The following is an 18943-nucleotide window of genomic DNA, read 5'->3' on the forward strand; positions in this document are numbered from 1 at the left end:
GGTGGCCTTCGCGAAGATTCCCAAGTGAACATTTAATTCTGTATTTCCATTCACTCGACAAGTACAACTCAAAATAGAGTGTCTACTCCATAACAGACACAGCATCTCTGGAGATACCATGGTAAAGGTGTCAACTGAGCGCCCTGCCCTCTCAGACCTTCGGTCTAGTGAGAGCAACAGGTGCAGAATATCTCCCTACATGGTCCCCAGGTATCTTAATCCCCACTTCTCCAAAGGTAGACTCCTCATCTTCCACCCAAGACTCTTCTTCCCCTAGGCTTCCTCATGTCAGTGAGGAGATCCACTCAGTTGCCCAATCAAGAAACTTGGTAGTCATCCTTCACACCTCCCTCTGTCTAACCCACCAATTCCAACCAGCACTACATTGTATGGTTTTTACCCTCTGAAATCACTCTTAAATCTCTCTTTTCCCTGTCTTCACTGCCATGAACCTAGTCCAGGTCACCGTTATTTCTCTTCAGGAGGTCACAGCCTCCTCACTGGGTTCCGTGTCTCTGGTCTTGCTGCCCCATCCTCTCCCTTCCTTTATATGTAGAGTTGATACTGTATGGACTTTGGTTAAGTTCCTTTCCCTTTCTGGGCATCAGCTTCTCCATCCTGAACGGGATGAGTTCCTAAGTCTTGAGCAGCAATCTTTTCTGCGGTTCTGTGATCAGATGGTTCTCGATTGCACTCTGGGGTGGCTATCTAGACTTCCAACGAAGTTATTGCTGTGCCTGACCACTGGCTTCTCAGTGTGCATATTCATTCATGCATTTCTCCATTCATTCAGCATTTACTGAGCTCCCGCTGTGTACTAGGCACTGTACTTAGCGCAGGTGATTCAATGGGGGAATAAGAACATGACCTGTCCTCAAGGAGCTCAATCTGTTGGGGGTTATAGACACAAACAGGAGATCTAGCCCCTTCCGTGAGGTGGGAGTAATCGTGGAAGGCTCCCTGGAGGAGCTAACATCTTTTTAAAATTTTTTTTTAGAAAGAGAGAGCATGTGCGAGCAAACGAGTGAGGGGGGTGTGAAGGCTAGAGGGAGAGGGAAAGAGAGAATCTTAAGCAGGCTGCACCCAGTGTGGGACTCAATGCAGGGCTCAACACAGGGTTCGCTCTCATGACCCTGAGATCATGACCTGAATCGAAATCAAGAGTCAGGCACTTAACCGACTGAGCCACCCAGGCGCCCCTGGAGGAGCTGATATCTTGGAGCCTGAATGATAAATAGGAGCTAACTAGGAGAGCAGAGACATGTACAAAGGCCCTGGGACAGGATGCTAAAAGAAAGTAAAGCAAGATTGGAAGATGGCAGACCAAGAGGGAGGCTATGGCAACACTCTAGGGGAGACATGAGGAAGACCTGGACGAAGACCATGGGGATAGAGAGAAACGGACAGGTTTGAGTTGCATTTTGGAGGTGGAATTGACAGCCCTTGCTGGTGGATTGGATGCAGAAGATGAGGGAAGAGAGGTCATGGAGAGCCCTTAGGTTTCTGGTTTAGTCAACTTTGTGGATAGACTGTCATTTGCTGAGTTAGTTCCATTTACTCAAGAGGAAGGAGTTGGTTTCGGGAATGGGGTTGAGGAGAAGATGATGAGTTCAGCTTTGGTCATGTCGAGTTTGGGATGGTATATCCAGGTGGAGAGGCCTGGTGAGCCATTAGTTATAAGCCATTAGTTATACCATATATATTCTGGTATACTGAGAAGAGCAATCGGGGCTGGAGGTTCAGACTGGGGAGTCATTAGCATGTAGAGGAAGTTCCTTTAGGAGAATGAGCAGACACTGAAGAGCTGAGTGCCCAGGAGAGCCAAGACACCAACACCAAGAAAGGGGGGCAGTGCTCTCATAGATGTGGGGTGCTGGCATACATGCTCCTTCATTCCTGAGCACACATCCCTGCCCCAAAGAGAGTTTCTCAATGATATCTGTGCATCTCCCACTTAAACTTAAGAGAACGAACATTAAAAATACCCAGTCATGGGATGCTTGGGTGGCTCGGTCGTTAAGCGTCTGCCTTTGGCTCAGGTCATGATCCCAGGGTCCTGGGATCGAGCCTCGCATTGGGCTCCCTGCTCAGCGGGGGCCCTGCTTCTGCCTCTCCCGCTCCTCCTGCTTCTGTTCCTGCTCTCGGTGTCTCTCTCTCTCTGTCAAATAAATAAATAAAATCTTTAAAAAATATACTCAATCATAACTTTTCCATTTTACTGTAAATGATACCTAAAGAGGGAAGGGAACGGATACTTTCATGTTACCGGCCAGGCGTTCATTAACTCACTTAAATGCCTACAATAACCCTACACCAGAGCTATTATTTCTCAGCGCTCTAGAGACTCAGTGGTTACATCACTTGCCCAAGGTCACCTAGCTATTACATGGCAGTAAGGAGATTTGACTCCAGCTCTGTCTGACTCCAGATCCAGCACCACCATACCAGGTAACAACACTACACCGCCTCCTGCTATAGAGCTGGATCCTCAGGAAAGCCTGCACATGCTCCCTTTTCCCTTCTGTTTCATAAATATCATTTGCATCCCCTAGCTTAATGCTTTGCTCTCCATTAAAATACAAATCCCCTTGGGGAGAAGTAAAGCTCTAAGTTGTTGTCAGTCATTTATGCCTCAGTGGCAATGAGTTTCAGATTCTTCCATAGGCTTAAATTTTAATTTGATGGGAGAAGGACACTGGAAACTTCAGGAAGGGATAAAAAGACAAAAAGGGGGCTAATAAGGAAAAACCACCCCCCCTCCATTTCACACTAGTGCCTAGTCTGAGGCATGTGCTTTTATGATTCTTTGAGGCTATTTCTGCGCCTGTGTACCACAACAGTCTCCCCTTCTCCACGGTTTTGCTTTCCGTGGTTTCAGTTACCCGTGGTCGACCATGGTGCGGAAGCAGATGATCCTCCCTCTGACCTATTCACTAGTAGCCTACCACTACGTCACTGTGCCTACGTCGTTCCCCTCATGTCATCTCACCACGTAGGCATTTTACCATCTCACATCATCCCAAGAAGGGTGAGTCCAGAACAGTAAGATATTTTGAGAGAGACACCACATTCACATAACTTTTTTTTTTTACAGCAAATTGTTAATAGTTGTTCTGTTTTATTATTATTGTCAATCTTGTCCTGTGCCTGGTTTACAAATTAAACTTTATCCCAGGTATGTGTGTAGAGGAAAAATGATAGTATATATATATATATATATATATATATATATATATATATATAGTTTGGTACTATCTGCAGTTTCAGGCCACCACCGGGGGTTGTGGTACACATACTCACGAATAGGGAGGGACTACTGTCTTTCATATGCAGACCCATTACTGGGTCTGTTACCCCAGTGATGTGGGGCCGGAGCTGTGGGTGTGGTCTGATCTAAGGTGACCCGAAACCGCATGCTAGCCCCAATGCCCTGTGGTCAGCAGGAAGCAGGCAGCCTGCGCATCAGTCAGGCACTGTCGTTCCTGGCCTCAGGCACAAGTCCCAGCTCAGTCTCTGGAGAATTCGACCCTGCTGCGCATATTTAAAATCCCTAGCAGATGGAGGCAGGAGAGCTTGTTGGAAAGACTGGGTGGAGTCCCTTCTGCCCTGTCTGGGTCTATTTGCCAAAATAAATGACATGTATGAGGGCAGGGCATTGGTCCAAGCCCATTGAAATTCTGCTAGCAGTCCCAACAGTGCTGGTGTTTCAGATTGGCTCTGGGAAATGATCAGAGTTAGGAAGAGAGAAATGATGTGTGAGCATCTGGCTGCTGCAGCCTACTGATGGGGACAGTCCCAGGGGCGGGCCCGGGGTAAGGGGGGCAGCCTCAAGGACCCCCTAGGACATCTGCCACTGGCGAACAGGGAAAGGGCCCCACACTGGCAGCCGGCAGTCTGGTTGGAGTCCCACGCTGTTTTCCTCACTAGCTATGGGACCCGAACAAGTCCTTCCCCTTCTCTTGGCTTCTTTTTTTCCCCCATGTATAAAATAGAACCTAGATGAAATGGTCTCCGAGGGCCCTTTCTGCTCGAACATTCTGTGACTTCTCTGACATGGGTTTGATTTCTTTTTATTTGTAGTGAGAGAGGCCCACCCACCCACCTGCTTATCTGCAGCTGCTGTGTTCTTACACTGACCTCTGCTGGCCATTATGAAAGGTGCCACCGATCGCTTCTTCGGAGGACCAAATTAAAAAAAAAAAAAAAAAAAAGGCAGTTCATCATTGATTTAGGGTTAAGCTTCATCAGTAGAGTGGGCACAGGGACAGGAACCCCATGCCTTGGAGACGAGCGAAAAAGGACATACAGCTGGAAGCACTGAGCAAGCATATCTGCAGATGGCTGACAAAACACCCCACAAAGCAAATGTGTCTCTCCCTTCTTTCCGTGGTGGTCGTCATCTGTTGGCGGTGCTGCGTCCCACTGTATGATGGCACCGCAGTGGGGAGGAAGAGTCCTCGTCTCGGATTCTATGATCCAGAAGGGCCTGGCACCCCACTGAGGAGGCAGTTCTAGGCTAGTGGTACCTCAGAGGCCTCGAGACATCCTGCAGGCCCCGCTTCTGGCCCTTAGGTGGGTCTGAGAGCTTTCTAGCTGGGGCCAGCCCAGAGGCTGTACCTCGGAGGTATGCATGCCCCCGAGGGGGGCCATTTCAGAAGGCCCTTTGGAGAAAGAACTAGAATCCAAAGAATCTACGAGTCCTTTAAGAGACTCACTCTAAGCTCTCTGTGGCAAATTCAGCATGGCTGGCCAGCCAAGAGAAAGGGAGCGGGCCAGGGAATCCTGCCTTTTCTCGATGGAATCAGATTTCCTGTTAAGTGCTGCCTTAGAATCACCTCACTCCTACGTCTCCTTGGTTACTCTTGCTGAACGTGTGCTCACAGAGGCAAGAGACCAGAGCTGGAGTGTGCCAGCCAGGCCCTGCTCAGGCCCCAGTGATGCGAGCAGGATGGGAACTGGGCCACACCACAATCTGCTCTCTCAGTCCAGTGGTTCATCGTGTTCTCCACCTCCCATCCCTTGATGTGAGAAAGCTTTGGGCAGTCCTCAGATTTGGGTCAAGCACTCAGTGCCCTGCCTGCGTCCTCTTTGCTAGTAATAACCTGGCCTCAGCAAGCCCATCCTGGGCCCCATCCTGGGCCCCATCCTCCCACCAACCAGTCCCCACCCTCCGCAACAGCTGGTTCTTATCTGTCTCCCTTGTTCTAGCCTCAGGCAGGCTGGAACTTCAGCCCTGAAATGCCGCCTTCCTCCCATTCGTCCCCTGTCCCCAAACCTCTGAGGGTTCCCTATGCACTCCTCCGTCAAGTCTTCAACTTTCCTTCTTTGCTTTCCAGGCCCGCCTCAGTTGGGGCCCCCTCAGCCTTTCCAGTGTGGGCCATGACTCCCCCCAGCCATGGACAGAACGTAAGCATTTCACAAACCCTCCATGGCCAACCCTTTCTTTGCGCTCCTGGACCACTTAGGCTCTGTTCTTCTAGACCTGTACTGTTTGCTGTGGTTTTGTGGACATTAGTCTTGAAAGCTAGGCCTACTTTCTGGACTTCTTTGTTAATCCTCAACCCTCCAGCATTATTTTTTTTAAGTATTGGTATTGGTCTTTTTCTTTTTAGTACTGTTATTGGTCTTTTTCTTTATACACACACATACACACGCGCACACACACACACACATAAACTTACAAGAGTAATAAATAACAGAATCATTATAAACAAAATTCCAACAGTGGGAGGTAAGAGCATAAAAAGTGAAAGTTCTCATCCCATTCCAGCGTCCCCAGAAATAAGCCATTAAGCACTCCACAGCCAAGCACCCTTTAGAAGTTACATGTTGGGTGCTGGAGAAGGTTAGTGGTGGGTGGTACCCCCAGAAAATTGCATCTCCTTAGGAAGAACATCTTTGTACTTCTTTGGATGAGTTATTGGTCTTCGTGGGCCTAATTGACACTGGAAATTTTACTCCAAAGGCCCCGCACAGCTGGTGGCCAGTTGCATCTCCAGTACGTGACTCTGACCACTACCTAAAGCATCTGTCCTGTTTCCAGCCTTTTAAAAAGCAACCCTTGAAGGTGAATATTAAAGGGTACGTCTAATGGGCTTTCCTGAGTTTTTAGCAGATGTGTGGGAAATTACAGATAGTCAGTAAAAGGGCCAAGAGGTGGAGATGGGAAACGTTCATGAAAATAGGCTCTCTACCTGGTATGGCGTGGTGTTCTCTGAGAGGTAATGCACATTACTAATGGTTTTCATCTTTCTGCCAAGAATATTCGGTACCTACTGGGATTTGTTCTAAATGACAGACTAGCCCGCCTGTGTTGCACCCACTGGGGTTAATTCTCTATCTCGGTCAGCTTTGAAATGTCAGCCTGAACTCTCAGACTTAATTGTTGCAGACACTTTATAACTAACGGATTCAAAATCCTCAAGCTGCTCCCTCTTGCTATCATAATTGATACTTAATGGATAGTCGCAGGCTTCTTGAATTTTACACATTCAACACTCTACAGATGGTGGGTTGAAGGGAAAGAGGGAGAAATAGAGAAGGAACAAGTAAACTGTGTGTGTGTGTGTGTGTGTGTGTGTGTGTGTGTGTGTGTGTGTTCCCTGTAAGCATCTGTTTCCAGTTGCAGTGATGGGGCCCTGGGATCTGTAAACAAAGATGAGCTTTTGCAGGTTGGTCAGCCTATGGGTTTCTGGGTTTTCCCCTCTCTGGATCTTTCTCCCCTCTCTGGACCCCACCCCCACCCCGAGGCAATGTTCTTTAGGCCTAGCCCTTTCTGGATTTCACTGCAAGTATGGGATTGGCCATTTGAATGTGAGTTATAAAATGTCACGATGCTCTCCAGCGTTCTGTTCTTTCACCATTTTGACAATCTGATGGATGGCCTGGCATCAACTAGAAAGAGGACAATATTAGCCCGCCTGAATAACTAATCTCCTAAGAAGTACAAAGTTGAAGGATCTTGGTGCACATGAATCTTATTAAATGCGCTTATAAAATATGTTCTATCCAAACAAGCTTAGCGGCCCCGAAAATAGCCTTCTCTGATCTGTGTCTGGAACTTTGGCATGCCTCACAGATCTCTAAGCCAAAATTATTCAGTGAAGCGATGACAGTGTTCTCTGTGCATGGGAAAATGGGGAGTGTTGATGTTGAGTCCTCTGTTGGCTAATTGCATCCGTGTTCTCTCCATCTTAGGGGCGACCGGGACCAGTCGGAATTCAAGGTCCAACAGGTCCACAGGGATCTGCCGGCCCTAGTGGTTTAGCAGGGTTGAGAGGAGAGAGAGGCTCCCCAGGCCCTCTGGGACCATACGGACCAAAAGGAGATAAGGTAAAAACACCAGAGCCTGCTTTCTCTTTGACTCGTGGACCACACGTATGAAGGCGAAAGGTTCTAAATCTCAGTTCTGTTCGCTTATGGAAATAATACTAATCCTGAGTCCCTCGGTGCCAGGCCACAGACTTTAATGAGAAACAGCCTGGACGATATGCTGCCAATGGATCAACCATTTCTAGAGAGACCCTGGATCAACCCATTTCTAGAGAGACCCTCATGGAAAGCAAGCCGTTAAAGCGCATGTGTTGGCTACTTGCTGGACACGCGGGCTTGCCGGGCTGGGATTTCAGGTGGGTTCGAGGTGGGCATGGGTCAGAAGTTCAAGCAGCTGGGCAGGAGAGGTCAGGAATCCAAGCAAGGAGACTGGGAAGCAAAGTGTCAGAATGCTGGGAAGCAGTCTGGGCCACAAAGGTAGGGAAAGAGATGCAAGAAAGGAGATTGATCATGTCATGGTAGCTGGCTGAGTTTAGCAGCTTAGTTTATATTCCCTGCAGATTTTAATCACCTCCTATTCAGCCCACTGTTAAGGGAGTGATTCCCACCCTAGGGTTCTGGGGATGGCAGAAGACATGACCCCTGACCTCGGATGGAAGAGATTGGCATCAGGTTTATTAGTCACCTATACTCAACGGCACAGGGTAGAAGGACACCACACACCACGCAGGGCCACATGGTGTGTGGGGGGGTGCACTCTGGAACAGAATAAACCAGAAGGGGCTGTGAGAGGTAGCCTTTGTAGTGTCAAAAGGGTGAGGTGCCCTTTGGTTCCCGTGGGAGGATGTGGTTGGCTTGTTTGAATAATTTAATGAGCCATCAGGGACCGAAACCCACGACTCAGGGACAAGCAGGAACTGCACCTGCTCTGTTTGATAAGGAGGGCCATTTCCCTAGCAGACCTCAGACCTCCTCTATGGCAGCAGTGAAGACAGGGGAGCTTGGGGCTAGGCCTTTAGAGGCCCTCCCAGTTTTCCCAGATGTCAAAGCAGCATGTAATATTGAGCTATTATTTTTGGTCGGGCGCCATATTGCTCAAGATAAAAACTGGTCTCAGAACACAAACATATTTAACACCGTGGGTAGAGGCAAGTGACCACCTGGACCTGGAGTAGGGAGCAACGTGACACAATGTGGAGAAGGAGGTGCACAACACTTCTTAACTTAGGTCATGAATCACATGAAAGAACCCACTGAATCTAGTGGAGATCAATTAGATTGTCTCTTACACCTTCCTCTTCCTACTCCTTGTTTTAGGGTCCCATGGGAGTTCCTGGCTTTCTCGGCATCAATGGGATTCCGGTGAGTATGTCCCCAGAGGCAGTTTTCAGCATCACTTCTAGGTCGTGCCTCACAGTGCACTCACCTTGGCCTTCGCCACATCCTGTCTCACACAAGCGTGCTCCGGGTCAAGTGTTGAGATGCTTGATGTTCAGGCTTGAAGCGAAGTGGTCGCACACACTTTCCCGGGGATTTAGTTACAGGTAGCACTTAAATCAGCCAGGTGGGACATGTGCAGGCATAACTGTCAATATGTTAGCCAAAAAGAATTAGGTCTTGTGGGTTGAGGGGAGCTTTAACTGGAGATGATGTGTGGAGACACACATCAGAGCACATGCATACTCATTATAAGAAAATTAAGGAAAAAAAGAAAATTTAGAGGATACATAAAATTAGGCAGAAAAATATTTAGTGTTATCTCAATACATTTCACTCCAGTAATTTGTTCTCTTCAGCCTTATCTCATTCCAGAGTGAATTTCCCTTTAGCTTTTACAGAGCGACTATTCCAGAGATCACACGGAGACGGCCCCTTCCCTTTATCCTGAGGACCTGGTTTTGCTGGAGATAAGTGAGGAATTTGGAGCTTACAGACATCTCCTTTTCCCATTTTATCTGGTCCGACCCCTTGGTTGCTCCGTTTTCACCCTGTATTCTTATTTATCCCACCACTGGAGAGTCCACGATTAACATTTTGCCAGCCTTTAAAATACAGTATTTGCAACTTGCTGCTGTCATTTTTTAGTTCTGCCTTTTGGCACGTGTCTAGATAGCTAATCTGTAGCCTGGGCTGTGTTTTGTCTATAGCAATGGTTTTCAGCCTTGTTTCAGAGAAGACCCAAAGGTTGTGTGGAAGGAAGCTCAGTGTACGAATCAGGGAAAAGTAGAGCTTCTTTGTTTGAGGGAGGTTTTAGAGCCTGCTTTTATCCTTCCAACAACCTCGAAGGGCTTCTTCTGCACCATATCTAAGCACACTTTGGCAAATCCTGGACTTAACAGCTTCTTGCATTATACTGCGTTATCATCTAGTAGCAAGGAAGGGGGCTTAAACCTCCTTGTGCCGATCTGTAGGTATTTCTCGTGCACTTGCTAGATGCTGTCTCTCTACTACAGGGATGCAGAAAAAGCATATGGATCTACCCTCAAAGATATTATCATCTGGGGGCACCTGGGTGGCTCAGCCGGTTAAGCGTCTGCCTTCGGCTCAGGTCATGATCCTGGGTTCCTGGGATCGAGCCCCACATCAGGCTCCCTGCTCAGTGGGAAGCCTGCTTCTCCCTCTCCCTGCCTGTATGCTCTCTCTCTCAAATAAATAAAATATTTTAAAAAGATATTATCTGCTCAGTTGAAAAAAATAATAAAAAGATATTATCTGATCCATTTTCTTTCCAGCTCTAGTATACAGTTGTGGAGTTGGAGGACAGAGTCTTGTTTCCTTATATTTGTTATCTGTATCAACAAATCGGCCATCAGAATTCTGCATTTTATCCAACTGCAGAATCTGCAAAATGCCCAGAAATGGGCCAGCAGGGACATAAGTGGATGGGGTTAGCTGTCCTTTCATGACATCCTCTGGCATTTTCCCCTGGCTGTCTTCCTATCGGCACTTTATCCAGAGTCTCCACTCGGATTGTGTGCCTTCTGGGAGCCAGGGGGTAAGGAAAACGAGAAAGCTGGAGAGCGCCTCTTCCATTCCTCCTGTGGAGCTGAGTGGGGGATTTGGAGCTTACAGCAGCACTGGACTCTTCCTCCTGCAGTCTCTTTTCAATGGGGGCTGGAAGGAAGCGAATCCTGTGACACAGAGGCTGATTTCAATTCTGAACTGGGACGTGCCCCAGAGTCCAGCTGGATACTTCTCTCTCCAGCATGTGGCCAGGAGAGCACTAGGGCTTGCAGGAATTGCTCGCTTCTCTCTGGGGCTTCATTACTTGGGAGAATGAGGTACAGGTGTGCAGATTCCTCCAAATGAATGCACTGCTCCTGATAGAAGCCCCCACTCCCTTGGCCCTTCCCTTGACCAAAGGTTGCCTATGTTTGCTTTTGACCATTGATTGCTTTAGCTTCAGGCTCCAAGACTCTCTTACTCAGTGAAATTATTCTCGCTTGTTCCTTCCCCCTCTTCCAGCAGTTCAAGATGTATTTATTGGGCACCTTCTGTTTGCTGCTTACCTCTCCCTTCCATCTCTAATCTCCTAGGGGTCCTCGGTGTCTAGCTCCTTATTACATGTGGCCCATGGTATTTATTAATTGTCTTGTCTGATGGTCTTATCTAGCTTTCTGGAAAGTGCAGAGTACATCTTCTGCTCCACTCGGAGGCCTCAGAGACCCCAGGGCTGAATTCACCACATACTAGAACGCTAGAAATATCTGCAGGACTGGCTCCAACCCTTAGTGCCCACACAAGCAACAGTTGTCAGACTGGCAGGACTCCCTCAGACACAGGAAGACATAGACACCCTTGGCCCAGCCAGACTAATTATTTTGCTCTACTTTCGGCAGCTGAAACCAACAGCTTTCCCAACACATCTTACTAAACTGGATCACTGCACAAATCTGATTCCCCGCTTAATATTGGCTGATCGCTAACATATGTGTCACTGGTTTTGGTCCCAAAACTCCATTGTTGCTGCCATGTAGGTAGTTTCAACATGAGTGAGCAAGTAATCATTTTATGATCATCCAAGTCTGTGCACCAAGGGGCACAGCAACCAGTTGGGAGAATGAACAAACAAGCATTCATCAAGATAGTCAACATTAGACTAACATAGACTCAGGGCGGTAGGCTTGTGGTTTTTCATGATATCACAGCTGTGCGTTGGAGCTGTTGGCACCCACAAGAAATGTATGTTTATCAACTGTTTTCAGTTCACATAAGGTTGGGAGCAGAAGTTTTCAAGTTGTCCTTTGCAATGTATGTTTAGCTTTTCTCCTGGAGTTAATCTCAAACATTTCCCTTCCTAGAGACTCGTAAATGAACACACCAGATTTATATCTTCAGAATGAACACACACCACTCACCAAACGGAAACTTTTCCCTTTGAAATCTGGGTTCTCAGGAACATTGCTTTTCTGAATTACAGCATATCTTCTTATCCTGTGTATTTGGCACCTTGCAGTTGTATAGAATCATGGTCTCCTCCCTCAAAGAGCTACGTTCCCCTTGAAAGCTGACACACACATCTGTAAAATCATTAGCTAAAACCAGAAGGGGCCCATTGCCCGAAATGCTGTGGTACTACTGAGAATTCGAAGGAGATAGAACTTCAGCCCGGTGGCGTATCCTTGCTGACTTGCCTGGGAGAAGTAGACTTCCTGTTCATTGAGCTCCTATGTAGTAAACTTAGCCTCGTTTAATTGTAGCCATAAACTGTTCATTTCATTTTGATGTTGACAACAACCCTAGGAGGTAGTATTGTTCATCTCCATTTTTTACGGATGAAGAAACTGAGGCTCAAGCCGGGGAGAGGCAAAGCTGGGATTGGAACACAAGTCTCGCTGACTCAGAACATGCTTTAGCTGTCACCTCAGCTGAACAAGACAAGGCTGACAGGTCTGAATCAAATGCCAGCGGTTAATTCCAGAGAATTCAGCTAAGGGGGCAAAGAGTGAACAGGTGCCGCCTGGAATCCTAATAGAAGATATTAGGAATTCAGGCAAGGGGAGCCTGGGTGGCTCAGTCAATGGAGCATCTGACTCTTGATTTCAGCTCAGGTCATGATCTCAGGGTCGTAAGATGGGCCCCACGTCGGGCTCCGCACTCAGCGCAGAATCTGCTTGAGATTCTCTCTCTTCCTCTGCCCCTCTCCCCTCATCGTGCTTGCTCTCTAAAATAAATAAATAAATATTTTTTTAAAAAAGGAATTCAGGCAAGAAAACCACAGGATTGGGGGCCCAAGTTAAAAAAAAAATGTAGATACCAAGGGATAAGAAGCCAGGAAGTTTTGGTGTCAAACACAACCAAGGCTCCAGGAGTAAGGTGGGTCCCTAGGACTGAGCCAACATATTGTCTTTGCCTTAACTCATCCCTGTTACCCAGCTTAGCGATAACCCCTAGCACATTTGGCTGGGATATTTTAAAGTGGCGATCAGGATCCCGGGAAGAAATAGATACTCCACCTGAAAGGATTAACTGAAGAGAGTGGCGTGAAGGGTATATTTAAAGGATGTAGGCATGATTCAGGGCAACAGCAATGGATTGCAAAGCCGCTGACACAAAAGCTTTGGCTGCCTCTAGGCCCAAAGTGGAAAGAAAGAACGGTGATAGTGGAACTGGACACTGGACACTGGTCAGATCTGGAGCCAAGGAATAGTGGCTGCTCAACGAAGACTTGTAGAGAAATGTGGCCATTGTCCAAAATATGGCCAGGGAGGGAGGGCATGCGGGAAATAAACAACCTGTGCTCTTTCTCCTCCCGCTCTTTGATCTTCTGCCTGTGTCTCCCAGTGGCCAAAGACAACTGGGAGAGAGAGAGAAAGGGAGCCTAGGCGGCACCGTTCATAAAGTTCAGCCTCCCAAGGCACAGATCTGGGGAAGGTGGAGCGTGGATCTTCAGGGCAAACAAGAAGAGCCATTTCGTTTGGGAATAAAATGTTGACGACTTAGTAAGCTGTTCTCGGTGTCCCCAGCACAGCTAAAATTCATCACCTGAGCCTGAGCAGGTACAGACTGTAGCAGGTTTATTGCGAAGATAAGTTTCTTGACCATTCTTCTGTTCTTAGCATTCCATGAGTCCAGCAGTCTAGACTCATACTTTTGTATCAGACTATCTCATACCAACGTAATAACAATGAAACTGTATCAAAATCCTATGGAGCATTTTCTCAGTAAGAATTTGATAAAAGCTCATTTCCCCTAATGATTCAAAAAGTTGAGTTTCGAATGTGTGGCACGTTTCCCCCAAATTATGAAATATCCATGGTTGGCTTTAAAAAGTGCATGTGGCAGGGTCGGAGTCAACCTTTTATTGACCCGTCCAGATTTCTGGGCTTTCAGGTCATCTCTTTGCTCCGTAACCCAACACACACACCACTTTTGACAGATTTTAAAAGATCTGTTCCCCACGAAAAGGTAGACTCTAAGCTCAACTCTGGGAAACTCTTGAATTCTGATCAATCATGTGAATGATTGCTAATCCCCCCGGCAAAACAACTGTCTCAGTAGCAAGTATGGAGAAGAGGCGAAAGCATAGAGGTGGTGCTGTGGAAACTGCTTCTGCTCTGTTGACCAACAGCCAACATCCTTTCCTAGGCAGAGCCATATTTAAAAAAAAAGCCCCAGGCTTTTCCGATACAGACAGCCACACCAGGCTGCCCGGGTTCCGGTCTGTTCTGAGGAAGTCCCAAGGCCTGGCATGATTCCCTGATGGTAACCCTTCGGCTGCCAGCCAGCTAAGCCCTGTCTTAGTACATCTTTGTACCCCGGGAAGATGAAGTTGCACCACCCTGTGTATCCCATCTCTTTAGGCTTGGTCCCTTCGGTTTCAGCAGGGGTCTGATTAAAGCATCAATCCTTCAGGGAGGGGGCCCCCCTGGGTTGTCATCAGCTCCGTACACCTGAGCGTGGACGAAAGCTCTAAGAGCATAGTTCTCATAGGACAAGGAGCCAGCGATGGGCAGGACACTTGGTTTCTCTTCCTGTGGAGCTTGTCAGGGTAGGTCGGAGGCCTGCAGCTGATGTGATCCCTTCTTTTCTCTTGGAACAGGGCCACCCCGGACAGCCAGGGCCCAGGGGCCCACCTGGCCTGGATGGCTGTAATGGCACGCAAGGAGCTGTTGGATATCCGGGCCCTGATGGCTATCCTGGGCTTCTCGGACCACCCGTACGTTGCCGGATCTTTGTCCATTATCTCAAAAGGCATTCTTCGCCTTTCCCTGCTTTTATGGAGACCTCGTTAAGCATCTGCATCTAAAGAATACCAGTTGCGGGGGGCGTGCACATGCTCCACTCCTCAGAGGGTTTTTTTTTTTTTCTTTTGCAAACAAAACTTTTAGAGTTGGGAAGGTTGTGAAGAGCCTCTAGTACATTTCAGAGCAAAGTATATACTTGGGCTATTTGACATGTTCCCACATCAGATGACATTGGAAAATGCAGTACTTGGAAGGCTTACGTGGGATCATGGGAGCACTGACAATGACCCAAAGGGCTTGGCAGGCTTGGTCTAAACCAGTGATTCTTGGGGCGCCTGGGTGGCTCAGTTGGTTAAGAGACTGCCTTCAGCTCAGGTCATGATCCCGGAGTCCCAGGATCGAGTCCCGCATCGGGCTCCCTGTTCAGCAGGGAGTCTGCTTCTCCCTCTGACCCTACCCCCTCTTGGGCTCTCTCTCTCTCTCTCTCACTCTCTCTCTCTCAAATAAATAAATAAAATTTTTTTAAAAATTAAAAAAAAATAAACCAGTGATTCTTGACCAGGGGTGATTCCCCACCTCCAAGGAACATTTGACAGTTACTAGTGACAGTTTTGGTTGTCACCACTCAGGGTATGCTACTAGCACAAGATGGCTTTCCTCCGACATCAAGAAGTCATCTGTCCCAAAGTGTCCATAGTGAGAAAGAATTGAGAAATACTACTCTACACTGACATAGTTTGCCCCCATCCCCCCACAACCCACCCCCATAACCCTTGCTTCCAGGATTGGTAGAGCATTTTTTAGATCCTGCTCTCACCACTTTTATTTAATTCTATTCATCCAGGTAGGGCCCAGATATTTGGATCTGAAGGATCTCTAATATATACCATGCCCTTGCAAGGCTGCTTTTTACAAGCGACTGGAAAGAGAAAAATAACACATTCAAGCCCATTGTCAACCTTACTTGAAATAATCTAAGCTACTAAGGGTACTGAGGTGATAGATTTAGCTAGAAATCACACTATTAGATTCCATAGCTACATGAATTAATTGGCATTTTTTCAGTATGTCTTATTCCAGTGCTATCCCACATTCTTTTTCTTTGTTATAATTAGAGTATAATTGACATCTAACATCATATTAGTTTCAGGCGTACAACATAATGATCCGATATTTGTGTACATTGCAAAATGGTCACCACACTAAGTCTAGTTACCATCTGTCACCATACAGAGCGACGAATTTTTTTTCTTATGGTGAGAACCTTCAAGATCTCCTCTCTTAGCAACTTTCAGGTATGCAATAAAATATTATTTACCCTGGGGGCACCTGGCTGACTCAGTCAGTGGAGGATGCAACTCTTGATCTCGGGGTTGTAAGTTTGAGCCCCACATTAAGGTATAGAGATTACTTAATAATAAAATCTTTTAAAAATATATTATTGACTATAGTCACCATGCTGTACATGACATCCCCATGACTTCCTTATTTTGTCACTGGATATTTATACCTATTGATCCCCATCACACATTTCACCCATCCCCTTCCCAGCCACCCTCGCCCCCGCCAACCACCAGTCTGTTCTCTGTATCTGAAATTTGTTTTGTTTTGTGTGTTCATTTGTTTTGGTTTTGCTTTTGATTCCACATATCAGGGAAATCATACAGTATTTGTCTTTCTCTGCCTGGCTTATTTCACTTAGTGTAATGCCCTTGAGGTCTAGCCATGTTGTTGCAAATGGCAAGATTTCATTCTTTTTTATGGCTGAGTAGTATTCCACTGTGTGTGTGTGTGTGTGTGTGTGTGTGTGTGTGTGTGTGTGTGTGTCACATCTTCTTTATCCATTCATCCATCGACAGACACTTAGGTTATTTCCATACCGGGGTATTTATACCAAGAAAACAAAAACACTAATTCAAAAAGATATATGCCCCCTATATTCATTGAAGCATTAGTTAGTTAGTATTTTATTGGAAGAGTAACACCATTGGCTTCAGTGACCAAGTCGTGGGTGTGGGTATCCGCATAAGAAAGTGAGATAGACGAAGCACAAGCCTCAGATTGGCAAAGAGGACCTTGACATCTAAAGACCAAACCAATATGCAGCGGGGGTGGGGGTTGGAGAAGGACGTATTACCAACATAGTATGAGCTTGTTTGAGTCACAAAGGCCTCCCAACACTGCCATGGCAACAGAAGAGGAGAACAAATCACATCTGTGTTTAGAGAATGGAAACCCAGCAAAGTGAGGAAATGCTGCCCCCAAGAGGGAGAAAAGAAATCTTGAGGTAATAAACATCCTGACAGCCAAAAGGACAAGGGTAAAACCTAATCCTGTCCCTAAGCCTCCCCTTAAGCCTAAATAGGAGCTTGGGCATAGATTTTACTAAGCTGAACCCTTACTAACGCTGCTGAATCTTGAGTGGATATTCTGTCAAGCCTCTTTGATGAAAGGAGCGGCCATAAGTATAAGGGGAAACAGGAAGCGTCTGGAAAGAAGGTGCTTCGGGGACCCACTGTTCTTCTATCACACCTATGATCCTTGAGCTCGAGGAATCCATACTTCAGCCAACTCTTCAGTCCCCAAAGCTTAGTCCTACCTCCAATACTAATCCTGACTTCCCCTTAGATATAGGGACATTGACTTTCCCCAGGAGGACACACTTTAGCAGACATTAGGGAGACAGTAAAAAGTCTGGTTGGTAGTCAGGTTCGGCGTACTTTGAACTGTTCTCCATGTTAACAGTGAGACACACCAAGCCTCTTAGACAGGCAGGCGTTGAAGCTGAGATTTTGTGGCAGAATCACAGGATGGAGATGGTTTTGTAAATATCTCCTAACCCGGAGGGCCTCAGACTGGCCGATGTGACCCATGACTGAGGCTTGGTTTGATATTTTTAAAAGTTTGTGTAGAATGAGAGAAGAATACAAGACAGAGCCCAAATATGGCCCACAAAGTCTAAATTCTTTACTATCTGGCTCTTTACCGAAGTTCTCTAAGCTCTGTCCTAGCCAGAGGCCGTGTCAGGGACATACCTGTGAGGGGTGGAGCAGATGAGCGGTAGGCTTATGAACATGTGTGTTATATGTGGATGTTCAGATCAGTGTTCTGAACAGAGTCGAAGTCTCCTACTTTCTCATCCCTTTACAGACTCCTGACTGGGGAGATGGGGAAGCAGGCATATATCTTGAGACTCAGCACCTGTTTGGGGGATGTACTTTGCCCCTTAGCACAGCCATAGAACAAACCACATAGTTCCAGAATCTCACTGTTGTGTCCTCTGTGTGATCAGATCATACTGTTGACAAAATTCTCTCTGTGTGTGCGCATTTCTTCACAAGTGTTTCTTATTTTACTCAGGGGCTTCCTGGTCAGAAAGGCTTTAAAGGTGAACCTGTCCTCACCCAAGGTACTTTCAAAGGAATGAAGGTAAGAGCCCCTAAGGCGGACAGCTAAGTAGGCTGGCTATAAGTTGGGTTCCCCAGGATTGGGCCCCAGCTCCAATAAAACATTTCCAGAACTAGCATCTGTGTCTCTATTTAAGGAGCAGACCAAGCTAGATTTAAAAGGGATCCGGAGCTTTTTTTGTGATGGAAACACTGACAGAAATGTTTGCAACCGTACTGTCAAAGAGATTTGCTTTATAGGATCTAGACCAAAAATAGGAGACAGATCAGCAAACAAACAGTTTGCCTGGGTATCATTTTCTTTGACAAGCCAAGACATTTCCAGGAGGCAGATACCTTTTGTCTACCCTACAATCCTTGATGTCTGCATACCTTGGTATAAAGCCATGTTATGTCTCTGCCCATCTCGGCATGGCCACCGGCCCAAGATGATGGCCCCGCCCTTTCCTGTACCTGCACACCAGCCCATTACCCTCGCAGGGCCCCTGGCTGTCTGCAAAAATTGCCCATCAACTCTGCAGCTGGCTGGAAACTTTCATCTCTTCCTAGAATTGACAAGAACCTTCTGTATTCTTGTGACTGTACTCTTGGTGTATGCTAACCTGGAAATTCTGGTGCCCAAATGATTGACTCTATTCCCTTGCAGAGTGGGAGGTGAGCTCATCGTCCCCCTGGTAGCCGATGGCTTCATGTTGCTTATTTTACAGATAGAAAAACTGAGGTACACTGAGGCTATGTGCCTTGCTCAGACTCACATAGCCGGTTTACCGAAGAGCTAAAACCCAGGCAGTGCTCTTCCCGTGCTGCAGAGAGCTGATTTTTTTTGACCAAACGGGGTTAGACTAGCAGGTGTCAAAGTATAGCCATTGTCATAGCAAACATTGATGAAACGGCTTTGCCAAAAATCACGGAGACCCTGGACCCAGTGGAACACAGCAATTTCCACAAGATGGTTATATTACAGATTCATACAGTGACTTAAGATGCTGCAAAGTAATTAAAACGTAATCAGAGACTGTATGCTCTGTTGATTCTCCCTTGAAATGTCTGATTTGCATTGTATTCATAAGGGCACAG

General features: G+C 46.8%; 1 protein-coding gene across 7 annotated transcripts in view; it reads left to right on the forward strand.

The window, feature by feature from the left end:
- Positions 1 to 18943, forward strand: part of COL4A6 (collagen type IV alpha 6 chain) — a 268861-nt gene that overhangs the window by 200539 nt on the left and 49379 nt on the right. For 6 of the 7 annotated variants that reach the window (XM_073885698.1, XM_073885697.1, XM_073885699.1 and 3 more), the window contains 4 exons: positions 7198 to 7332; positions 8590 to 8634; positions 14315 to 14431; positions 17820 to 17888. In XM_073885698.1, coding sequence (XP_073741799.1) covers positions 7198 to 7332; positions 8590 to 8634; positions 14315 to 14431; positions 17820 to 17888 — 366 coding nt within the window. Of the gene's footprint in view, positions 1 to 7197; positions 7333 to 8589; positions 8635 to 14314; positions 14432 to 16688; positions 16747 to 17819; positions 17889 to 18943 lie in introns of those variants that run through there. The other variant, XM_073885702.1, reaches the window with a different exon arrangement.

The sequence above is a fragment of the Callorhinus ursinus genome, unplaced genomic scaffold, assembly GCF_003265705.2.
Source record: "Callorhinus ursinus isolate GAN/ISIS: 27379988/994484 unplaced genomic scaffold, GSC_fseal_2.0 scaffold65, whole genome shotgun sequence".
Lineage (NCBI taxonomy): Eukaryota > Metazoa > Chordata > Mammalia > Carnivora > Otariidae > Callorhinus > Callorhinus ursinus.